At 59.2% G+C, this 24,463-nt stretch overlaps 2 protein-coding genes across 8 annotated transcripts in view; one reads left to right on the top strand and one right to left on the bottom strand.

Moving 5' to 3' along the window:
- The first annotated feature begins 277 nt into the window (after positions 1-277).
- Positions 278-11,522, top strand: CXCR5 (C-X-C motif chemokine receptor 5). 3 transcript variants are annotated; one of them, XM_028106034.2, is made up of 2 exons: positions 278-447; positions 8,760-11,522. In XM_028106034.2, the coding sequence occupies exons 1-2, from the start codon at positions 391-393 to the stop codon at positions 9,825-9,827; spliced, it is 1,125 nt and encodes a 374-aa protein (XP_027961835.1). In that variant the 5' UTR covers positions 278-390; the 3' UTR covers positions 9,828-11,522. The 3 variants fall into 3 exon arrangements, with proteins under 3 accessions (XP_027961835.1, XP_027961836.1, XP_087874021.1); XM_028106035.2 differs by having other exon boundaries at positions 285-447; positions 8,765-11,522; XM_088017895.1 differs by lacking the exon at positions 278-447 and adding an exon at positions 3,910-4,108.
- BCL9L (BCL9 like) overlaps positions 11,392-24,463 on the bottom strand; it is a 27,982-nt gene continuing 14,910 nt past the window's right edge. For 3 of the 5 annotated variants that reach the window (XM_088017891.1, XM_088017892.1, XM_088017893.1), the window contains 8 exons: positions 23,725-23,826; positions 22,086-22,471; positions 21,287-21,406; positions 18,623-18,833; positions 18,373-18,457; positions 15,990-18,267; positions 15,246-15,563; positions 11,392-14,810 (listed from right to left, as the gene is read on the bottom strand). In XM_088017891.1, the coding sequence (XP_087874017.1) occupies positions 13,717-14,810; positions 15,246-15,563; positions 15,990-18,267; positions 18,373-18,457; positions 18,623-18,833; positions 21,287-21,406; positions 22,086-22,471; positions 23,725-23,750 (4,518 nt within the window). In that variant the 5' untranslated portion in view covers positions 23,751-23,826 and the 3' untranslated portion in view covers positions 11,392-13,716. The remainder of the gene's footprint in view (positions 14,811-15,245; positions 15,564-15,989; positions 18,268-18,372; positions 18,458-18,622; positions 18,834-21,286; positions 21,407-22,085; positions 22,472-23,724; positions 23,827-24,463) is intronic. The other 2 variants (XM_028106033.2, XM_088017894.1) reach the window with 2 other exon arrangements.

Raw genomic sequence — 24,463 nt, 5'->3', positions numbered from 1 at the left:
CCCCACTGACTGGTGTGGTGGTTTTCATTATAAGGTACAACTCCCTTTTGGGGAGATGCAGGTTGGAGAAGCCAGGGGCAGCCTTCACACCAGTCACAAGCCCCATTGAGACAACCATTGCCAGGAAAGAGGCTGAAATGCTTGACTAGCACTGATGCTGTGGGGATTTTCCCTTTTTCTTCAAAAAAAAAAAGAAAAAACAGAAAAGACCCAGTGGAAAAAAAAAAAGTGATGAGCTGTGAGGCAGACAGCGGGTCCTACACGGCCCCAGGAGACAGTGCGCAGCTCATTTGTTTAAATTTGCAGCTGACGGCTGCCACCTCTCTATAGGCACCAGAGAGCCTTTCAACATCAGTCAGTGACCAGTCTGGTTGACATACGGCTACAAGCATGAACTACCCCCTAACCCTGGACATGGACCTTATGAACTACAACCTGGAAGATGTGGTGAGTAGAGACAGCTGGTCGCCCAGGCCCTCCTTGGAATTCTAGATATTCTGTGCTGAGGGCCCAGGGAAGAGGGGCTAGCTGTGGAGTCCCCTCCCACTGTGGTTCGGCAGGATCGAGGCAGGCTCAGTGGTTCTTGCTTTTTAAGACTGTATTTTCCCATTCCATGGAGGAAGGAGATAAGTAGAGCTGTTGCTTGAAATAGACATTCTTTCGGGGGAATTGGAAATATGGGTTCCGGTCCTGCACCCTCCCTGACTTGCTATGTGACCTGGAACGAGTCACTTTGCCTCTTCATTTTTCAAAAGAAGATCCTCTCCTTTTCTCTTCAAGGTGGAATAAGGGCCCAGATGGGAAAATATTTAGGAGGTTTTCTTACTGTTGGGAACCTGGCATTGCTCCAGTATATTTATTCATCTCTTGCTTTACGATTCTATCATTGGGGTACTACATTCTGTGTTGGTTGGAGAAGTTGAGGCTTTGGTTCTGGCCCTCAAATAGCTTACAGTCTACCCAGAAAGGAAAAAAAAAAACCCCACTCACTGGAAGCTCTTAGACAATAATTATGTGCTGAAGGAATGAAGCGTGAGAGCAGGTGGTCAGTAAGGAAGAGGACCACATACTGGGTCAGAGTCCAGGGGCACAGGGATGCCAAGTTGCTGGGAGAACTCTGTGTTAATTCTAGGAATTTTTTAAAGCATGTTGTGACCCCCCTCAAGAAACTGGAATCTCTAGAGATAAGGTATTCTTGGATGAGCTAAGAAAATGGTCCCCAGCATCACACTCTGCCACCCACCCAAGTCCCTCCTGTGAACCAGAGTGGTTCAGTTGACCAGGCTCCCAAAGGATGTGTGTAGGGAACAGCTCAACAGAACCCTGGGGCTCCTGTGTACAGGCAGGAGGAGGCTGTTTATGAGGATCTTTTGGGAACTTTTTTCCTCCTTTCCTCCTTTTTCCCCATGGCCAATGGTACTTCTAAGGAAAGGACTTCTCTTTGAGCTGCACTCTGGGCTGGATCATAAAGGATCCAAATCCTTTCTCCTACACCCACTAGCTCTCCTGACCCTAAACTCACCCTGAGATGTTCCCCAACACCTTCTAGCTCCACCGGCTGGAGTCTCTATTAGAACTCTACCAACCATGTTCTCAGTCTTGCTAGGAAAATTCTGCCTCTCCCTTGTCCAGATCCCAAAGCTTGGAACTCTAAGTAGAACAAGGGGAGAAGGAGGGGGGAAGAGCTGATTACCCATAGACCGGCCTTTCAGATCCAATCCCCAGATAAAAGCAGAGCCAGAACCATCCGTCTAATCAGACCTGCTGCCTCACCTGTGGGACCTAACGCAAAATGAAAATGCAGGGCCCCTTCTTCAAAAATTATTAAGAATTCCAAGACAGCAACAGCAGAGCACTAAACCAAGCATGGAGCTCTTCTAAGTGTCGGGTCATGTGCCCATGAAGTTGACCCTGAGAGCGATCACAGAGTCTGGGCAATACCCTAGACCAGACTAAAACTCCACCGCCCTGACAAGGCACCACGCGCCCACCTTGACTCCCCATCCTGGCCCCTGACCTCACCTGGTTAGGTTAGTGGGTGTTTTCCTCTGCCCACAGCTTCGAGCTGACCACGAGCCCTGACCCAGTTGGATAACATCATAACCAACACAAGACCTGTCCAGTCCTGGCTTCTGAGAAATCTCAAGAGTTTCCCCTAACTGCATGCCTCACTCTGCTGCGTGACCTACTAGAGACAGGTGGTGGCAGAGGGCAGGGGACAACAGGGCATGTCCCATATATGAAAGAAAACCGACAGCCCAGAGAGACAGACCTGGCTACTTGTTGCATGTCACAACGCACATAAGAGGTCTTGGGCCAGGCACGCCAGCACACCCGACCTCTCGATCAGAGTCTAGTCGGGAGCCCAGGAGTCCTGGGACCATCCAGGCTCTGGAGTTCTTCTTCCACCAGCTCCCCATGCCTCATCTTGTCTCCCTCACTCCCTGTACATGCTCTCTCCCCGGGGCGGTTGCCCCCTCGGGAGCACAGACCCTCTGCTTCCACCCCACCCACTCAGAGCAGGGCCGGGCGCAGTTTTAATAGCCGCCTCGACAGTGTCTCGCGGAACAGAGGCCCTAGGATGGCAGGATAGCAGAACGGGCTTGCACATAAGTAGCTTCTCAATACGTATTTATTGACTTGTGATGTATTTAAAGGTCCTAGCCCACTTCTCTCTGAAGTTAGTCTCGCTTCTATGCTTTTTACTTCCTATCCCCTTTTCTGTCCTTGTCCAAACCAAGTATTGGTTCACTTTCCTAGAAGACAGGGTTTTACACTCTAATGTTAGGTTAAGAAGTGAGGGCCCTTGGTCATAGTCAAGTGTTGGTCATCCTGTCTTCCCTTCCACCTCCTGAATTCTAAGATCAACTCTGGCCACTTAAAATGCCCATTTTTAAAAAATGAGCTGCTAATTCCCATGAGTGGAGGATCCAAACAAAAACTCTAGATGGCTAAGCCCAAGGAATAAGGAGCCAGGTCCCTGGGGTGGGCATACCAGGGACCCATCCTGCTAGGAAGGCAGATCTAGGCAGACCTAGAAAAGTCTCTGTCCACAGGAACCTTGATCTGGGAGTGCCGAGCCCCCTCTTGACAGCACTGGGGCCTGGGCTGGGATACCTACAGGGGCTGGGCAGAAACGGCACCTCCAGCCCCACCCTACACACCAGCCTGGAGGGGAAGCTGCTAGAGAGCAGGGCAAATCTGGTCCGGTCCCAGGACCTGGCTCCCCCTAACTCCTCCTCAGTGATGATCCCCCAAAACCATTTCACTGTGATCAGAGCATCACCATCTCATTTCATCATGAAGGAGTAAGGAAGAGGAACTAAAACCAGGCTGTTTCTGGGCTATGCCTCAGGGGAGGGAAGGACCCCCCCCTCAAATAGGTGAAAAGTCCCAGAGGAATCCCAGGGGAGGAGGCCCCAACTGGGGGGTGACCTGAGGGGTGAGAGATGAGGGAGACACCCAGGGCCAGCCTGGGGAGAGGTCAGTGTTGAGGTGAATCTGGGCTCAGGCATACAGACCACAGTGTCCATCAGGAATTCTTGCCTTCCTTAAGGACACAGATCCCATCCCTCTGGCAGAATGTCATAAAAAGTGGCCATGGGTAAGGTGCTGAGAATCAAGAGACAAGACTGAGTAGTCTTTCAGGAATGACAGGACGAAATATTTCACGTAGGTTCGCTCCTGAAGGGGGGAGGGGGAGCCAGGGGGTGATGTGACAAGTGGCACGCCGGAGTCTCAGATGGTCTTTTGGGAGTGTGGACCCTCAAAAGGGAGAGTGGGGTTAGGGACACAAGACCCCCGTTTGCACCCTTAGCCCAGTCTCAATCCTCCAGATGCCTGCCCCCCTCGAGCCCCTGAGGGCTGGAAGGAGAGCCTGCCCAGCTGGCCCCATTCACAGCTCCTGACTCTTGGTTGGGACTGTCCAGACAGGGACCGGGAAGGAGATGGAGCCTGCGTGTGCTCCCTATGGCCAGAGCAACAACCTGCATCTGTGTGCAGAGGCCTCCTACAGCCAGGATGACTCAGGCCCCTGGAGTCCTGGGGTTCTGCCTGGATGAGCCCCACACTCAGCAGCCCTGCCTTCTCCTGGGGGCTGAGCCGCAAGGTCAGTCTGGGGCATTCTTTGGCTACACCACAGACGAGCTAGGGAAACAAAGCTCCCATGCAGGGGCTGAGCTCGATGACTTTCATGCTGAGAACCCGCTCAGCCCTGGGCAGAGCATGACCGCCAGAGAATCGGAGCATCTGGGAGCTGTGTGCGAGGGACATTTGAGGGCAGGGCCCAGCCTCCTGTCCAGGGCAGGAATCCCTCCCCGCACACCTGAGCTCAGACATTCCTCTCCCTCCCAGCGGCCCCCCAACCCCCTGTTGGAGAGTTCTGCCCGGGGGAAGGTTCTTTCTCCTTTGATGGAAACACCCCACGCCCCAACCTCTGCCCATTCCTCCCAGTCTGCCCTCTAGGGCTTCCCGGTAAGCCGTCCTGCCCTCTTGCCCACGGCAGCTCTTCTAGTCCTCGAAGAAGGCAGCTCTCTCAGACGCCAATCTTCTTGTGCCTCGACTCCTCTCGCCAGGACCTGAAAACTTCCTCCCAGGGCGGGGATTTCCAGACCCCTCAGCAAACTGGTCACCCTCGTCCAGACCAAACAAACCGGGGTGGTATCAGCTGCCCACCTACAGGTTTCTGTTCACCTAGGGTAAGGTGACAGTAGCCACGTCACCCTGTGACTCATCTGAAGCTGGCGATCAACACATTCTCAGGTCTTTTTCTCAGCAACCGTCGGTAAGCCAGGGAAGCCAAGCTTCCCTAACTTGTGCCCGGACGGTTGAAATTTTAAACGCCAGTCTCGGTCTCTTCGTTGTTCCCTACCAATTCCGTCTGGTCAGTTTGGGCCTCTAGTTCCGGGCTGTGGAGAACTCTGCATTGTGGAAGTGCTCCCCAGCCATGTCACCCAAGATGGGGTGGAGAGGATCGAAGAGGAGGGGGTCCAGGGCAGACCCCCGAGGAATGCCCCCGTCAGCCCCATGCCACCTGCTCACACAGAAGCCGGTGTGCTGGTCTTCCCACTGGCCAGTGCGGGGCTGTGAGGCACTGGCCCCCCGCCCCCCGCCCGTCTGCTCTCCTCCTCAGTACCGGGGCCCGGAATGTTCTCCTTCTCCTGCCCTATCCCCAGTGTTCACAGCAATCTTCTGCCTAGATTCCTGGCTCAGCGCTCAGCTGCATCCCACTCCTCGTGTTTGCTTGCCTTCTTTGGGTAGTGAGTCCCTGGCTTCTGCGCACGCGCGTTTCTGCTGGGTACCTGCCTGGGCCGCATGCTGTCGTGACTGTGTCTATACGGGGGCCGTCAGAGCCGGTGTGTGCATGAGGGCCTTGGGCCCCTGCGGCTTTTGATGGCAAAGAATGAGTAAGCACTCGGCCAGATCGTTGGCACTGAGCTCCCTGTGGGTATGAGTCTTGGAGGGGTCCCTTTTGCTCCCCACTCCCCACGCTATAGAGGATTCGTGATCCCTCCACTTGCCACCAGACTGGAACTAACGTTGCTTCACTACCTCCCTCCACGGTTTGGGGAGGGGTGGAGGTGACTGACCCCCTAGGTATGGGAAGTGGCTTTGACATGTACCACTGCCAAGCCCCCAAAATGTCTGTTTGACACCTCCTGCTGAGACGCACTCACAGTTCCCAGCACCCCTCAAACCAGCTTCCTCCCGTGTTCCCCTCCCTGCCTGAGCACTTTGCCAAACAAATACGTCTTGGCAAGGAGGGAAAGATCGGTTCCCCTCAACCGTCTTCTAAACCTGGGTTCTCAGGAGATGGGGCTTCAAGGGTCCTGGGGGCATATCCCACTGTGCTGACTTTAAATGAGCGATAAACCAATCAGCCTGGATGGTTTAGAGGGTCAGGACTTGAGTGGCTCTCATAAAGGGCCTTCTGGGCCAGATAGGCCGGCTGTACCCAAGCCCTCCACACGGTGGGACAGCCAGACTCCTCCCAGAGGCAGGTGGAGTCCAGCCCCACTGACGGCCCCCGGCCCCCGCATCTCTTCACCCTGGGTCTGAATTGCTTTGCTCCGCATGGAGACTACTCATCTCACTGTTTCCCCATTTACCTCCTGCTGAATTCCAACATGAGTCAAATGGTTGTATTCGATGACAGTATTGGACACAGCTCCCAATATGGTGAGAGAACCCAAGACAGGCTCTAGGCTGTCAAGGGCATCGGGAGGAGGCAGGAACCAAAGAAGGGGGAAAGGAGGGTCTGAGTCTCCGCCGGGGCCCAGAGAGGGACTTGCCTAAGGTGTCAGAATACAAGGGCGTCTGGCGTCTCTGGGAACCTGCCCTCAGAGCCGCTGGGCACACATCTGTTGCATGTCTGTCATGCGTGAAACACATGGCCTTGTCAGGGGGACACAAAGGGCTTGCCTTCAGAAGCTCGCCATCTAGTGAGGAAATGCACATGGCAATGCCCAGGGCCGTAATAAAGACTCGTAGACCCCGCAGACCGTGAGAATCTCCTCCCAAGCTAGGAGGGAGGTGGGGAGGGGGTGCTGAGTGGGACCTTGAAGGAAGCATAGACATTAGCCAGGCAATCACGGGGAGAAAGGAGTGCTCCGCACAAGGCAGAGTTGGAGCAAACATTCCGAGACAGGGGTGCATCGGGGTGTTGGGGGCAGGCAGCCAGTAGAATGACGAACCTGGAGGACGGGGTGCCTAAAGCAATAAAGTAGAAGATGAGGCTTGAAAAGTCAGGGGGCTATGTTGTAGACATTTCAAGCCCCCCATAGGGGAGTGCAGACCTCACCCTGCCAGTCCATGGTTTTCAAATGAAAGCCGAGTTGTTTTTCTTAAACAAGAGCTTAGGTGTGAAACACCACATGAGGCAAGAGTGGAGAAGTCTGGTTTGAAGGCAAGGCGAAGAGCCGAGGCCCCAGGAAACCCTGCGAGGAGAGTCCAGGGGATCATGCTGTGTGGACTGCCCCGCAATCGGGTCTGAAACGGGGCGCTGTGTGTTAACCGTCTTTCCCTAAGAGAACATGCAGACAAACCTTTCTTTCTGAGGACTGCATTGTATTCTATTGCGTGAATGCGCTGGGATTGGCTTACTCCAACCTTCTGTTGAATAATTTTTTCGCACAACTTCTTCTTATAATTGGCTTTGCTATTAAATGTGAAATTGGGTGGGTGGGGGGGGGTAAAGATGAGAAGAAAACCCGTGGTTACAGGTAATGGGGAACCAATGAAGGACTTTACGCAGGACGCTGATGAGATCTGGGACCATCACAGAAAATCCCTCATGTGTGTAGGGGATGGACAAAGGTGGAGAAGTTGCTGGAATGGGGCCATGGAGAGACGGTAGTCCTGGGCAGTCGGGTGAAGGAGGGCTGGACTGAGGCCATGGTGGAGGGCCGCTAGCGTGGGGGAGGCAGATGACTGGGTCATCGCGCAAATGTAACCCCCACCCCCTTCTCCAAGACCCACTTGTCCCTGGGACCAGAAGGAAAGACACAGGCTGGAGAATGAGTCTGCCCACTGAGAGTGAGTGTGTAACCCGCAACTGAGGTCCCTGGGTGGCAGTGCAACCACCCCCTGTTTGTGCAAGCCCCTCACTCTCCTGGAAGAAGGGCGGCGTGAGACCAGCTAGAGCTTCCGTGCAGAGTATCCTTTCCCATCCTCTCCCTCCCTGGGGCTCATCATTTATACAAGTGCCTTTTGCAACCCACAGAAGTTGGTTATAATTGGTTTTGAAACCATGGGGAGGGGTCTGGGGGAGGGGGGAGGGGGGAGAACGGGGCTGGGAAGTGAGGAGGAGCAGGTGCAGAGGGACAGCTGTGAGTGAAAGGTATGAAAACAGATACCATGTCTTCCTTTGCGGTTAGCTCGGTAAACAACCTGAGCGCCGGTGGCGAGGGGCGGGGCGGGGAGGAGGAGGAGCTTCCGGAGACAAAGTGGGCATGGCACCTTCTCCTGGAAGAGCACCACCCCTTCCTCACTTGCTTCTGAGGCAGAGAAGGAAGCAGAGGAGGGGGGCGGCCGGTGATGGGAAGTAGCAGTGAGGGAACCCCAGATGAAACTGCGTAGTGGTGGAAGGATGGGCTCTGGAGGTGGATCGACGTGGGTTCAAACGCACCGGGCCGTTAGCAAGACACATGGGTAGGATAGGAATATCCCATACCCGAGCTCATTGCACACATTAAACAAACCAGGGGGCTGTTACTACCATTTCGGGGATAATGAAGACATTCAGGAATAGGGAGACACCCCAAGAGGAAGCCGGGAGGCCACCCCAGCAGCTACCCCCTCAGCAGGATCTTGGTCTTTAGTGCCCACTGCTCTGTTCAGAACTGGACCAGATGGCTCCTTGCCCCAACCAGATCCATTCCCCAAATTGAAGCTCTCATTCCGGCCCGGGGACCCACAGCCTTCCATGTTTAGGAGGACACCTAAACACAAAGTAACTTACAGGTGCGCGGCCCTTCAGAGAAGCCTCTCCCCACTCTATACGCCATGTATATCTCCTTCCATCTTTGTCAGGGCCCTGCAAGGCATTAGTCCCTCTTACAGACCAAAACTGAAGTTGGAAAAGGCATAGTGACTGGTTCATGGACACACAAGGGGAGACTGGGATTTGGTCGGTGAGACACACTGGGAGTACAGGGGCAAAAGCGGCAGCGGGGGTGGGGGGACAGGGGAGTCGGGGTCCCTGTGTGAGGGCGAGAGACGTGTCCTCAGCCCCCCCTCCCGCTGTCTCCCCGCCCTCGCAGTACAGGGAGCTCGGCAACTACAGTGACAGCACCGAGAGCCCCGTGGTGGAAAATCACCTCTGCTCCACGGTCGAGGGGCCCCTCCTGACCTCCTTCAAGGCCGTGTTCATGCCGGTGGCCTACGGCTTCATCTTCCTCCTGGGTATGATGGGCAACATCCTGGTGCTGGTGATCCTGGAGCGGCACCGACACACGCGCAGCTCCACCGAGACCTTCCTGTTCCACCTGGCCGTGGCCGACCTCCTGCTGGTCTTCATCCTGCCTTTCGCCGTGGTCGAGGGCTCTGTGGGCTGGCTCCTGGGCACTTTTCTCTGCAAAACGGTGATCGCTCTCCACAAGATCAACTTCTACTGCAGCAGCCTGCTCCTGGCCTGCATCGCCGTGGACCGCTACCTGGCCATCGTGCACGCCGTCCACGCCTACCGCCACCGCCGCCTCCTCTCCATCCACATCACCTGTGCCACCATCTGGCTGGCGGGCTGCTTCTTCGCCTTGCCGGAGATCCTCTTCGCCAAAGTCAGCCAACCCCACCACAATGACTCGCTGCCACGCTGTACCTTCTCCCAGGAGAACCAGGCCGAAACCAAGGCCTGGTTCACCTCCCGCTTCCTCTACCACGTCGGGGGGTTCCTGCTGCCGATGCTGGTGATGGGCTGGTGCTACGTCGGGGTGGTGCACAGGCTGTGCCAGGCCCAGCGGCGCCCGCAGAGGCAGAAGGCGGTCAGGGTGGCCATCCTGGTGACGAGCGTCTTCTTTCTCTGTTGGTCACCCTACCACATCGTCATCTTCCTGGACACCCTGGCGAGGCTGAAGACCGTGGGCTACGGCTGCGAGCTGAACGGCTACCTCTCCGTGGCCATCACCATGAGTGAGTTCCTGGGCCTGGCCCACTGCTGTCTCAATCCCATGCTCTACACTTTCGCAGGCGTGAAGTTCCGGAGTGACCTGACGCGCCTTCTGACTAAGCTGGGCTGTGCCGGCCCTGCGTCCCTTTGCCAGTTATTCCCTACTTGGCGCAAGAGCAGTCTCTCTGAGTCAGAGAACGCCACCTCCCTCACCACCTTCTAGGTCCCAGCCCCCTCTGTTTCTGCTTTCCTTGGGGGATGCGGTGTTGCTGGAACCCCTTCCAGCAGGAGCTGCGATCTTAAGAGCTCGCCTTGGCCGATATCCTCATTCGGGGCAGCTAGAGCCGCACCCTCTTTCCAGGACATTCCTGCCTGCTCTTCTTCCAGCCCCCGGGGCTAAGCTGCAGTCCAGGCAAGGGAAGCAGCCCGGAGGCAAAGCAAAGGATGCCTGTGCCCATCTGTATCCCCTTCTTTCATCTTCACCGTTGGAAGCTCAAGAAACAACTTTTACTTCTGCCCCTGCCAATTGGGAAAGTCAGTCCCCTCCCATAATGCACTCCGTCATCCTATGGACCACAGGCCTCCACAACTACCCCCCACCTGTCCTCTCACCCCTCCTGCCGAAAGAAGCTAGAGGCTGAGCACCAGGGGAGAGATGGAGGTCAAGGCTGAGGGAAGGCCAGCTGGCAAAAGAATGTGGCCTTAACATCTCGGTCCCTAACAAACACAGACATCCTGCCAGGCTACCAGCCCTGCATCTTGATCGAGCAGGAAACTCCGACTGACCCAATCCAGGAAGCTGCTCCTGGCTCTGACCAAAGTGGAACCGGGCCAGCCCCGTGTCACCAGGCCCTGGGAGGTCTGCGGACTGAGGGCAGACTCCAGGCACCCTCAGAGATCAGCCAGCGTCCTAGGGAAGAACTAAGGAAAGTTCTTCCAGCAGAGGAAAGCCACTGAAAGGAAAGAGATTCTCCTTCCTCAGCCTCAAGGAGGGACAAGAAGAGACCAAAGCCAGCTGTCTCCTCTGCCCAGGGCGGAGAGGTCCCAGTATGGGCCAGGGGCAGTCGGGTCTAGAGCTCTGGTAGGTCTGAGCACCGATAAGGAAGGAGGCAGGCTGTTCCTTCCTGTCCCCCTCTCTGCAAGCCACACAACCAGGAGAAACTTGGGCAGCAGAGGGGTCCCAATCATACAGAGGGAGCACTTCGCCAAGAGTCAGAACAGAGATGTAGACCCCCCAGAGAAGAATGACAGACTGGAAAGGGCCTCTGGGGGTCATCTCATCCAGCCCCCTGCCTGCGGACCAGACCCAGAGCTTGCCACCTCTCTGGGCCTCAGCAAGAGCCACGAGGCATCCCCTCAGGCCAGGCAGGGTGAGAAGCAGGGAAGTCCCCGAGCCCCAGGAAGCCGAGCCCTGCCCCTGAGAGGCTACTACTCAGATGGAACCAGAGGAAGCCGCTCCGTGCCTGCCTGCCTGCCCACCTTCCCCAGGGAGGGCTCTCCTGCCCCGGTCCGCAGCCCCTGCTCTGGCTAGGGTGGGAGGTCCGGGACCCCTGCCCTTGCTGAGGGTACATCTGGGGGGCCCAGTCCCCCTCAAGGGCAGCCAGCCAAGCCCCCTAGACGGCCGCCATGGTGGAAATCAGAGCTGTGACCTGGGCGGAGGAGGGGGAAACCAGTCTCTTCACCATGGAACACTGGGAAGGCCCCGGGGTCCCCCTTTTTCCTCCCAGCATCCAACAGTAAGCTGGGCAGTGGAGCAGCCAGACACGGAAGCAAAAAAGGCAAGAGGCTGGATTTTTAATTTTCTCTTTTTAATAAAAAGGCACCTATAAAACAGGTCAATACAGTACAGGCAGCACAGAGACCCCCGGAACAAGCCTAAAAATTGTTTCAAAATAAAAACCAAGAAGATGTCTTCACATATTGTATTTATATATTTATATTTATATATATATATTTATATAATGGTACAAAATGGCTGGGGGTATGGCCATGGATGGAGGGACGTAGGCTGGCCTGTGGAGTTCACCTTGGAAAGCTAGTCTGGTGGCGGAGATGGGGCAAGAGGACAGGGAGGACGCCGGGCCCTTTGCGGTCTGACCCCTCTCTCCTCTGGGCAGGAAACACTTAAGAGTCCGTTTGGGGGGTCTTGGGTCAGAGGTGGGAGGGCTCATGGGCCCAGGGCCCAGGTTGAGGCAGGGTGGGCAAGGCGCCTGGCAGGATGGAAGGCAGGTGGCCCCCAAACACAGGTGTCGGGGCCCTGGCCCCGGGGGCCCCAGGGAGGTGCTGGGGGAGGCAGGAGCCTGCAGCCAGCCAGCCCCAGAGGAAGCGCTTGACCTGGCTGACGGTGGACTGAGGACAGCACCAGACTGGGAAAAGTGGGGCAAATTCCCTTTGTATCACAGCTGCCAATGTAAGGCCAGACCCTGCAGATCAGGAAGGCTGGGGACGGGGCCATGGCAGAAAACACCTTGTCTAGAAATGGCCCTTGGCCCTGGAGGCAGGGCACAGAGGCCAGGGAACTGCCCTGCCACCCCACGAGGCAGGAAAGGAAGTGAGAAAAGGAGAAGTGTTTTACTCCTGGGGCCAAGGCGGGGCAAAACACTGAGTCTGTATGGCTTCAGCTCTGACCAGAGGCAGGTGGGGAGTTCTGGGAAAGAGCAGGGCAAGCAAGGGGGTTGGCAGTAGCTGCACCCGGGCCTGGGCAGGCACAGAGCCCTGAGCCCCGGGCAGAGGGACCTTGCCAGTGAGTGGGCAGGTAGGATGCTCCCTGCTTCTCCATCACTTTCTCTAATCCATCCTCAAAGGGTGGAGGCCGGAGAGAGACAGATCTACTCAGCCAACCCCTTTTCCTTCCGCCTTTGGTGAGAAGTGGGTGGCAGTGCCTGGGAAAGTCAGGGCCTGGGGGTTCCCTGGACCATCTGGGCCGCGGTGCGGTGCCTCCCTGGCTCCGCTCAAGGGGCCACACAGCCTCCACCTCTTCCTCCTTTCCCTCATCCCACACTGGGGACGAAGGACTTCAAGTTCTGGCTAAGGTGTAGCAGCAGGGGACACCAGACATCCATAGCCGGGAAGCCAGGGCCCCGGGTCACCTGCGTGGGGCAAGCATGCATGCCTGAGCACACATTCTCCTGCATTCATTCAGCAGCAGACAGGCTGCTGCTCTGGGGAGTCTGTGGGGGGGGGGGTCTCAGCCCGGAAGGGGCTCCCCAGGTGGAAGCCTGGGTGGTCTGACCTCAGTCTAGGTGTGGGGTTTCTGTCGTTTCCCCATTTGGGGGAAGGGACCGGAATGGTGTCCTTATGGACCCAGAGGCACGGCAAACAGTGGGTGCGTGTGTCGGACTGCGTGGTCCTGAGTCCAGAGGAATGGAAAGGGGCAATAATTTGAAGAACGGGTGGGGAGGGAAAGGTTTCTTTTAACCTTTTTTTCTTTTTTGTGACTTCTATCAAAGCACAGAGATACAGCACACACACACCGGCACAAAAGCGCAGTACTCTATTTACAGCTGCGGTTGGCACCTGACCCCCCCCCCCCCCCCCCCGCCCCGCCGGCCGCCTGCAGGGAGGGGGAGGAGTGGGAGAGGGGGTCAGCCACATCAGGGAATGAGGCAGGAAAAGACAGAAGGAAAAACGGGCGGGAGCAGAGAAACCAAGAGGAGAGTGAAACTCCAGCAACACACAGGGCCGAGGGCAGAGCCGCAGAAAGGAAAGGGGCAGCGAGCGGAGGCCTCTCCTCTCCGCCCGCTCTCCCCCCGGGATTCTCCCCACGTTCTGTTCCGTAACAGGACTCTGAAAGCGTAGCTGAAGAGGGGGAGGGGTGCCGAGAACCAGGGAAGAGAGGAGCTCCATGGGACTGGGGAGGGGTGGGGGAGGGGCAGTCCCAGTGGCCGAAATGGAACCCCAATCCCAAACCCCCCACCCCTCTCTGCCACTTCCCCCCCTAAGCTGCCAGCACACCTGGTTTCCATAAATGCCACTCCCCACACAAGTCCCTCCCACCCCCTCCACCCCACCCCCAGACCCAGGCCATCCCAACACTGGAGGGGAAGAAACTTCTTTAAGGTTAACATATTTGCAGTATCGCCCCAGCTCCAGCCCCCCCCCCCAGGGGACTGCTAGAAGGGCAGGTTGGCCATGCTGCCCGGCGCTGGGAGGTAGCCCATCTGGCTGTCCAGAGACACGCTGCGCTGCCGCAGCGGGTGGGACACCATGAGGTTCTGCTGGGGCGGGGGGCCCATGAGGGAGCCCTGTGGGGACAGCATGTGGGGGGGCTGGCTGTAGACCTCACCCCCCACACCCCGTTGCTTCATCAGCATGAAATTCTGCTGGGTCATGAGGCCTTGTGGCGGGGACATGACTCCCTGGTGCAGGCCGTGGGGCACCATGCCCTGCTGTGGGGGCACACCTGTCCTGCCCAACAAGGACATCTGTCCGGGGTGGCACATGGACATGTTGAGACCCCGCTGGACGCCCTGCTGGCCCGGGAGGTTGGGGGGCCGTGAGGGGGTCTGCTCCGCCATCATATTCTGCAGGTTCATGAGATGCAGATTGGGGGGCTGGGCCTTGGGGGGCTGGTTCTCGCTCTTGGGGAAGTATTGGAGGGTGCTGCTTGGCTTCTCAGAGGGGATGATCCTCGATAAGTCGAACTCAGGGATCCCCGTCGGGGTGGGCCGGATCACCTCGCTCAGCTCGGGGTCGTTCAGCACTGATGCCACCCCAGGGAGCACGCCCGGGGGGTAGGCGTCGCCCATGCGCCCAGCCATGCCTTTGCCCATCAGGTGCTGCTGAGGGGGTATGGGGCCCGGCGGCTGGCTAGGCAGGTCCTCTGGGGGCAGGGGCATGCCCGAAGGGTAGTGCTGCTGCAGGCCAGGCCCCCCGCCCCCACCCCCGCTGGGGGCCATGGCACCATGGGGCTGCTGGAGCCGAGGGGGGAAGGGCATCATCTGGGAGGAGCCGGGCACAGGGCCACAGGGGGCATTCAGGGAGTCTGGGCCCCCCGGAGGCAGCATCATGGAGTTTTGAGGGGGCCCTCCTGTCCCCTGCGCATTGGGGTGCAGTGGAATGTTAGACCCCAGAGGGGTAGGGGAGGGCAACATAGTAGGTGGGGGTTCATGGGACAGGGGCTGCTGGCCTGGCAGGTTCATGCCCATGGGGCTCTGGGCAGCAGCTGAGTTCAGGTGCATCTGGTTGGGCTGGTTATTGCTGATCCCTGTGGGGAGAGAGAAAAGGGGGTGAGGAGCTGTGTGCACCCAGCTGGGGGAGGCTGCAGGACTCAGTTCTTCCCCACTCCCCAGCCAGGCTCATGCCAGGAGGGGTGAGGGCCTCCACCATGGGCCTGTGCTAGCCGCAGGGGCATGGACTTCTGGCATTCAGGTTAGAAGCCAAGACACCCGAGTTCTGGCCCGGTGTGCCGTAGGCACATCACTCACTGGATGTCGGAAAGGCCACTCGGGTGCCCTGGGCTTGGTTTCGCTACATGAGAAGTGGGAACCTGACCCGGGACATCACACCCCCACTCCCAGGGCCCGCTGGGAGCACATGAGAGCCAGCGTAACCACAGGGGTGACTGCTGGCTGTGGCAACTCTTCTCATGCCCGGTGCCCACACCAGCTCTTCTCCCTGCGGCCCCCTTCCTGCCTCGCACCTGGCCCAGAGCCCTGCGACGGTGGTGGAGGGGGGAGCAGGGGCCGGTCGGGCAGCAGCTCGTCGTCAGAGGTGGCGATGGTCTTGATGGCGTTGTGGTAGAGCGGCGTGGAGCTGGGCATGGCGTACTTAGACATCTGGGACATCATCAGTGACAGGGGGTTCTGGGAAGGCGTGGGGTCTGGGGAGGAAGTGAATGGCAGGCTGGGGTTCATGAGGCCGCTGGGAGGGTTGGCGGGAGGTGCTGAGGAGCTGGTCCGGGGGCCGCTAGGCGGGAGGGCACCTACAGAAGCGGGGAGACAGAAAGAGCGGGGGGTGACTGGGGAAGGGAAGACGAGTTTGGCTGCTCAAATGGTGGGTTAGGAAAAGGCCAGCTCCCAAATCTCCTGACTCCTCCAGGCACACCTCTACTCCACTGTTCTGCTCAACCCATTATCACTATCGCCCACCCGTCTTTGAGCAGTTCCCGTAGCCTCGGGGCCCCCAGAGAGTGGAGAGAGCCCAAGGGTGAACCCCTCCAAATGCCTGGGAGAGCCCCATGGCACTCCCTATGGGAGCTCACGCTCAACTGCCGACGTGTGCCCCTCAAGCAGAGCCATCCACCTCTGCACCCGGTACGGATGCCTTCACGCGCTCGCCCGCCCCGGCAAGAACACCCCTCCCCACCCCCCACCCCCCCCGAGATTCCCAGTGCCAGAGTCTAGTCTCCACCCCACCCCCCACCGGCCTGGCCCAGCTGACTCACCCTGTTCCATGCTGCCCAGGGTGGTGGAAGAGTTCATGTTGAGAGGTGGCTGCTTGTTCTGGGGGACCCCAGGGCTGGGCATGGCGGTCTTGGGTGAGGCAACCCAGCCAGGAGAAGGCACCGCCACGGAAGGAGACTTGAGCCTGCTGGGCGAGCCAGTGGGCGAACGGACACTGAGGGAGGAGCTGAGGACCTGCGGCGACTTGAGAGGTCCTGGAGGATTGGCCGAAGGCAAGGGAACCATCTGTGAGGGAGTCTGGGGTGACTTGAGGTTGGCGGAGGGTGAGGTGACCAGGGGCGAGTGCACCTGGCTAAGGGTGGGCGACTTCAGGTGCCCCATGCCCGGCGAGCCCATCTGATTAATACTGATGGTGAGGTCTGAAGGCCGTCTGCCCAGCCCCCGGTTGGAGGACCCGGGAGGATTAGACGCAGGGGGCAGGGGCATGTGGCTGAGCCGGGTGGTGCCCACATTGCCCATGGGCATTGAGCTCTGGTCGGGACTGAACATGTCTTGAGTATTGCCCATGTCCTGGGGCATGGCTTGGTAGGGCCCCTGGCCCCCAGAGAATCCCTGCTGGCCCTGGCTGGGGAACTGTGAGGGCAGGAGCATCTTCTGTGGGCCACCCATCATGCCACTGCTGTTCTGGGCCCGCACCCGGGCCATCTCTTCAGGACTGAGGCCCTGCGGCCCCATAATGTCCCCTGGGCCCCGCATCTTTTGTGACATCAGCATCTGCTGCTGTGGGGTCATCTGGACGTTCAAGTTCATGTTCATGTTCATGTTCACATTCATGTTCATGTTGAGGTTGCCTGGCCCCATGGGAGGCTCCACCTCTCTCAGCCCAGACTGCCCCATGGGGGGACTCAGGAGGCCCCGGCCTCCACCAAACTCCATGCCCATGGGAGTGCCCGCCAGGCCCTCGCCACCAGCCATCTGCCCAGGAAATATGGCCGGATCCATCTGCCGGTGCGCCTGCATCATCCGCTCCATCTCCATGCCCTGCCCCATGGCACTGCCTGCCATGCCCAGGGGGCGCTGCATGCCCATAGACCGCTTCTCCAGCAGCTGGTGCCGCAGCAGCTCCTCCCGGACCCGAGGGGTCATGAATCGTTCTGCTTCACCCTGCCCGCCCGGGTAGGGCACGGCGTTCTGGGCAAAATTGTTGGGCCCCCCCATGGGGGGTAAGTCTTCGGTCCAGCCCATACCCGGCCTCACCGGCCTCTGCATGGCATTCATGGGCACCTCCATGGCCATACCCTGCATGCCTCCAAACCCAGGCACCCGTTGCATCTGGTTGCCTGGGAAACGGGGGCCAGGAAAAGGAGGTCCGCCCCGGAGCTGCATGGGATCTTGGACATCCATGGGTCCCCGCAGCTGTGCACCCATGCCAGGGGGCCACTGATCCCCAGGCTTGCTGTGGTAGGGAGGCGGGGGCCCCCTCACCATCATGCCCCCCATGCCCATCATGTCCTGCAGAGGGCGGCCCCCGTGCAGCCCGATCTGCTCCTCTTTCCGCCGCTTCTCCTCATAGTACTCTTCCTGCAGCTTGCGCCAGGCCACCTGCTCCGGCGTCAGGCTGTCCTGGCCCAGCCTCTGCATCATCATGTTCATCTGCTGCCCCATGTCCCCGCCTGGGGGGTGCCCAGGCACTTCGTGCTCCAGCGGGGGCCCCCCCAGGCTCTGCGTCTGTGAAATCATAGACTGCAAGGGCTCCTCATACTTTTTCAGCCCACTGGGAGGGGCCGTGGGGGGCTGCTGGGGAGCAGGAGGGGCTTGTGCTGGTGGTCCCCCCTCGCCGGCTCCTCCCGGGGGTCCCTTGAGGAAGGGCTCGGTCTCCCCGCTGCGGAGCAGTAGCCGCTCAATGTCTCGAAGCGTCTGGAGGGAACGCTCCCGGTGCTCCAGCTGCTCCTTGGACAGGCCCTCAGAGCCCACCAGGCTCCGCTGGCCGTTTCCTGGGGGGGCGGCGTCCCCGAGCAGGGCAGGGCCGGGGGCACTGCTGGGGTCTCCTCCAGGAGGCAGCGGGTTGGAGGTGGTGGCGGCGGTCGGGGTGTTAGGGTGGGTGCCCCCGGTGCCACCGCCTGTGCTGGCCGCTCCCACCGAGTTGGGGGTCAGGTCCTGACTGGTGTCCTCGGGGGGACCCTCAGACGGCAGTGCGGGCGGAGCGCTGCCGGGGGCCGGGGGCGGCGGCGGTGGCAGTGGAGGTGGCTGGGACTGCGGGGTGCCTGCTGACGGCGTGCTCAAGGGTAGTGGCTCTGGGGTAGGTGGCACTTTCGGGGCCTGCGGGGGGACAGAGGCAGAGCGTGAGACAGGGAAGGGGAGGCACCAGCCAAGCAATCCTACCGTCCTCGGAGGCGCCGTAGCCAGGCTGGGCGCCACACTCACCTGGTCCAGCTTGGCCCGGGGCACGTTCTGCTGGTGGTAGGCGAGGATGGAGTCAGCCCGGCCCTGCAGCACAGCCTCGGCAGCCCTGCGCAGAAGGGGCAGACACCAACAGCTCAGGGAGGAGGGCAGGAGGGAGCCCTTGCCCTCACCCGACCCAACCCAACTGAACCCTGGCTCCCTGCAGACGGAACACTCAGGACTCCAGGCTGAGGGGTGCCGGGTAAACAGAGGCCCGTCCTGAGGCACTTACGTGTTGGCCAGGTGGGTGGTGAAGACATACACGTACTGTGAGGGAGGCTTTCCGGGGACACCCCCACCCCCGCCCCCAGGGGCGTCGGGCCGGAGGCCCGGCGGCGGCCCATGGGGGGGTCCTGGAGCGCTGCTCTCGCTGAGGGGCAGTTGGGCGGCTTGGCCAGGACCCAGCTGTGGGGCCGCCATGGCTGGGTCTGCTACATTACAGTCTGCACGGGAGAGGAGAGAAACCCAGTAAGCGGCCCAGATTCAGAAAGGAGAGCCAGCTGGCGCTCCCCACCGCCCCATTCCAGAGATGCCCAGAGATAGACAGGCTCAGGCCGGCCGGGCGATCTGTTGTCACATTCTGGTCGTACGTGCCTGGTGTCCACACTTACTTGCCCTAGACCCGTCTTCGACCCGGACAGAAATTGTGGGGACCCTAGGGAGATGCAGGGGAGGGGAAATGTGACCCTTACAAACAGGCTCCCCTGTACCTGACATCCCGAAGGACACTTATAGATGTGATTCCATCTGACCACAATATCCCTGGAAGATGTCCTATACGCTGCTTTAGAGAGGAGGAAACAACTTTGGAGGGGTGACATTTCTCACGCACGGTGACACAGCCTGTCAGTGCCAAGCCGGGGTTTGAACTCAGGCAGGGACTCCAAAGCCCTGCTTTGAGCCCACGCACTATGGGGTGTGTGTGTGTGTGTGTGTGTGTGTGTGTGTGTGTGTGTGTGTGTGTACCCGCAAACGCTCTGACCAAGTGAGGGGAGAAAGCCAAGAGGCTGCACAGATTGATGAGTCAAACGATGAATGGTTTTGTATTCTAGCTCACCGCTAACGGATTTTGTGCCCTTATGAACAAGACAGCTCATCGCTTTAAGCCTCCGTTGCTTCATCTATAAAATGGAAACACTAACTCCCTGCTCTGCACAGTGGGGCATGTCAAAGAAATCTATTTTTACAGCAACTTCAGAACTATGTCGCCAACGAAAAAAGTCCTTAGAAAACAGAGTTAGAGAAGGCTGGCATAGTGGGTGCCCTCCCAGGGTAGACTGACCACCCTGAGCACTGAGTGAAGTTTGTTCCATGGTCAAAAAGTGGATTCTAAGTCCGAGCCTCAAAAAGATCTACGTGCGGTCATTAACGGGACTAGGTAAGTCAGCGGACCCATTCCATGCCAAGATAAACAAATTTTACAAAAAATAACAGAGCCAAAAGCTTGGGGGCCGAGGGGGCCTGAGAGCTGGCCTCCGTGTGTGAGGGCTGTCCTGGGAAGAGGAAGGTGCATACTCCGCACACAGAGCTAGGACTCCCGGGTACAAGTTAGGGGAAGGAGACAGGCTTTATTCGGATAAGGAACTTTCTAGTACAATAACAATAATAAAAACTAACAGTGTTCTAAGTGTTATGTGTATGGATTCATTTACTCCTCACACCAACCCTGCGCTCAAATCCATTTCTATAGATGAAACTGGGACCCTTTCCCAAATTCACACAAATAATAAATGGGAGATCCAGTGGTCTGACTGCAGAGTCTGTGCTATGAGCCACTACATCGGACTGCCCCAGTGGCAAGTGCCTAGCATGGTCTGACTGCAGAGTCTGTGCTATGAGCCACAACATCGGACTGCCCCAGACTAAGAACTCTTCGAGAACATAATGGCAAGTACAATTGAAATAGTAGCAATGGATGCCTTAGTGCTGGGGACAGGATGTTAGCACCTTCTCCTTCGTATTTCCCTGTTTCTGCCAACGTTTCTACATCCCGGCGGTCTAATGTTGTAAAAGCGAACTAGGGTGGTGGGGGGCTGTGCGTCCTGGGAGGCAGTGACCACCCCCATCTAACACTGATGGGTTCAGTGAGGCTCATGGACCACCAGTCCCCTGGGGGGGCACCTGGGACCAGAGGACCTTTAAAGTCCCAGCCCGCACGCCCCACCTCCAGGGACATGGTCCGCTCCTCCCACAAACATCTGCTCAGTCGGCTTCCTTCTCTGGCTAGTTCGGTGTGCACTGAGTCGTCTCTCCCCTCCAAGAGATGTGAGCTTTGAGGGAAATCACCAGTAAATGTGTGTGGGCTTCCTAAGGGCAGGAGAGTGTCGGGTTCCCCCCATCACTTGAGCAAGGCCCAAATACGCTCTGCTCAATAAAAGAATGAGAGGAGTGGGCATGCACCCACACCCACTCTTCATCCTGGTGACGCACGCTAGGCACTTGCCAGGAGTCGATCAGAGGTTGGGGAAGGGGGCCAGAGACACAGCCAGGCTTAGCCAGACTTTGCGAGGCTGAGCCCACAGTCTGGTTCCCAGGAATGCAGGACCCTCACCACCCTGCCTCCACTGACCAGTAGGTGGCAGCAGAGGCCAAGAATTCATGGGAGGAGGTGTAGGAGGTGTAGGCGGTGTGGCCAGGAGGGGCCACCCCACGCCACCTCTGTCCCTCGGAAGAGGGGGCCACTGAGCACCTGGAAGGCAGGGGCTAAGCTGTCGCGGCGCAGGGAGGGACAGAGCGACAGGTGAGACAGGAAAGAAGTAGACTGGGCTCCTCACCCCTGCTCCTCGCTCAGACTCAGCCCTCTAAAGCCCTAAGTGAGGAGAGGGAGGCTCCCCCAGGGCAGCCATCCCCTGGGGGTACCATGGGCCACAAGATCCTGGCATCAATGGGCACTCACTGTGGGTGGCCCCGATGGGCTTGTCGTCCTCCTCGCTGTCGGGTCCTGAGCACCATTCGTCCCCACTGTACGGCTGCTTCCGCTCCAGCACACACCGCCGCTTACTCCGGGGTGCCACCTCTGCCCAGGCAGGACAGAGCGGGCAGGGGTCAGAGTGAGTGCCCAGAGGCCCTGTGCTCCTACAGCCAGGGTCTCCACGGGCCCATTCCCTCAGATGCCCTACCCCAAGAGGGCACTGCCCAGGCCACGGCGGGCACTTTGCCAGCCCTTGGCCCCCACCACACCATTTGTTTCTGATTTCTCTCTCCAGTCCCGCTGCCTGTCTCCCTTCCCCCACCCAGCACCAAGCACAGCATAATCCCCAACCACAACTGGTTCTAATTAGGGCTGGGGGGGGTGGGGTGAGGGAGGGGAAGCCACTGCTACCCTTCCAGGCCCCAGAGCCTGCTCAAAGGCTCCCACCAGCTGGGATACCAGGAGGTTCCTAGGAGGTGTGTGGGTCTGCTCCTCACCCCAGAGCACCTCCCTCTCCCCCTCTGGAGAGGAATAAGGCTGACCGGAAGCCCCATCACGCTGTGTGGCCCCTCCGTGGGTGGCACCTAAGGATGAGAAGTCCCTGCCCTGGCCACCCCCACTCCTGAGAGAATGACCAAGTCCACGGGTATAATGGGGGTAAGAGAAAGGTGACCCTGCACAAATGCTGGAGAGGAGCAAGGGACAGAGATTAGGCAAAGGGGGCAGCAAGCCTGGGCCTTGGACTGGAACACGTCGGGGTCTTGGGGATCAGGAAATGGGGTACCTTTGGCCTCTGAATCCAGGGATGGGGTCCCAGCCTCTCGCTGCTCTCCAGAGTCCACAGACACGCTCCGCTCCCTCTTCACCTTGCCCTTGAGTGAGCTGAAAGGGGGCACCCCTGTCTGGGGGTTCTTCAGACTTGAGTTGCTGGGTGAGATCTGGTTGGCCTTGGCCCCATGGCTCCCCGCCCCCACGCCCTTCGGGCCCAGGTTGCAGGTGGGTCCTTGGTTCACATTCTGGTGCTGGGACTGGGCCCCGCCATTCCCTGTCTTGCCATGATTGGTCAACTTATTTTCTGGGTGCATTGGCTTGGCTGGGGCTGGGGGGCAGTGGCCGCGCGGGGACAGCGGCGGGCTCCCTGGAGCTTCTCTCCTCCTGGGGTGGGGTAACCTGGGACAAGGTGGGAGAAACATGAAAGGTTAATCTTGCTAGAGGCCTAGCATGCCTGCATTTTAACTGCCCCCATCCTGCCTCACTTAATGGTAGTGGAGGTGGGGGCCAAGGAGCATCTTAAGACTACCAGCTATTCCCTATCTCCCTCAGACAAGGGCCGATGCCTTCCTCCACTTTGGGGAGTGAAGATAGGGCAACGCTCTCCACCGCTCAGACCCCACGATTCAGGTGGAAACCAGGTCCTTGGGTGGCAGAATCCATGCCCACCCCCACCCCCACCATCCATCAGACTGCACGCCTCCAGGCCAACTCCCCTCCACTAGCACCTGACCAACACTTGAACCACCTCTCTTTTAGGGTTTGCTGTCTCCAGTCTCCTTCCAAGGTCCTAATCCTCAACTTTCATGTGCCCAACACCAGCAGGTAAGGGGCACAGGACCTGAGGGTCACTGCTCATGCCCCAGCCCCATTCCCCTGGGGACGGGCGGACAAGCACACTGGAGAGTGGTACCCACTGGTCCAGACGGCTCCTCAGAGCAGGAGGGGAAAGCCTGAAGGGGTCCACCGGCAGGCCTGGCAGGCAGGCAGGAGCAGGAGGAAAGGGGGAGGGGAGCGGTGTGTGGAGCCGACTAGAGTGAAGCTGGAAGCCAAGGATTCCTGCAGCCTAGGCTGCGGGCCCTTTAAGCTCCAGCCCGCTCCCCCCACCGCCTCCCCCTCCCCGGAGACCTATTAATAGCCGCTGGAAAGATCACATCACGGGAGAGGATATTTATCCCCCCTCATTCCACACCAGCTCAGATTTATTTCAGCTCTGCTGTCCTGCGGCTGCCGCCTGGCCCTGTCTGCCGGCTTCTCCTGGGGAAGGGGAGGGAGGCAGGCACCGCCCCTCCCTCTGGCTCCCACCCCCAGCTAGACTGAGGCCAGAGGGCGCCATTGGACCCGACAGCGGGGTGGGCGGGGGTCTGCTCAAACGGTTTTCTAGGAGGCAAGGGCTGGAAGGGACTAGACCAGCAGGCATAGCTGATTGCCAGTGCCCTCTGTCCCCTGGGCCCAGGCATTAAGGCTGTGGGCTCCTGCCTCAGGGCAGGCCTTCCCATTCTGACCCCCCTTTAGCCCACCGGTGGCCTTGGAAGCCAAGTGCCCATACGGCTCACTCTCCAAGCCAGCACAGCTCAGCCCCATGATCACTGGGCCCTTCCCTTCCCCGCACTCCACACACACGCTTCCCGCCCTCCACGACACCCACACACCTTGTCTTGTTAGCCAGGATCCTCATGGCTCCCACACACAGTGGGGCTACGGCCCCTGTGCGTGCCCAGGGCCCAGCCAGGTACTCGGTACTGGAGCACGGACTGCAGCAACAAGCCCCAAAGAGAAAACTTGTGACTTGGGGAGGGGGTGTAAGACGGGGAGGGGAAAAGGGAGGACCCAACAGCCCTGGGACTAGGGAGCTGGACAGGGTAAGGTGGGAATGGAAAGGGAGGACTACTAGGTGGGGTCTCTAGCCTAGAGGCCGATTGTATCCCCATCCCTCCCGTACCTTACCCTCAGGGAGCTTGCAGTCTCTAGCAGGCCCACGCCCCCCGCCCCCCCCCCCCGGGCCGCAGAGGCAGATATCACTAAAAGGATAGGTTGCAAAGGCGCCCGCGTGGGGCGGCCGTCAGGTCTGCTCTGGCCCCCCGGGGGACTCCCGCTCCCAGGCACGCCCCTCACCCCGGGTGGGGAACTCCTCACGCCCCGCCCCCCGGGCGCCCCCCGGCGCGGAGGCGGCCGGGGTAGGGGCAATGCCCCGCCCCGCCCCCAGCTCGAGGCCTAGCCCGTGCCCATTCCAGCAGGCCCGGGCGGGCAGCGAGAGGCCTGGCGGGGCCCCGGGGCTGCAGCTGGGCTCTTCTGGAGACCAGTAACGCTGGCTCAGATTCCTTCCCCGACCGCAAGAATGCAGGAGCCTCCCCTCCCCCCCGCCCCTGCACCCCACCCCGCCCCCTTCGG

Source organism: Eumetopias jubatus, unplaced genomic scaffold, assembly GCF_037043125.1.
Source record: "Eumetopias jubatus isolate StellerSeaLion01/CBP00866 unplaced genomic scaffold, mEumJub1_p1.0 scaffold_13, whole genome shotgun sequence".
In the NCBI taxonomy this organism is placed as follows: domain Eukaryota; kingdom Metazoa; phylum Chordata; class Mammalia; order Carnivora; family Otariidae; genus Eumetopias; species Eumetopias jubatus.
Note: the sequence above shows the minus strand (reverse complement) of the source record. Positions and strands in the feature narration are given on the sequence as shown.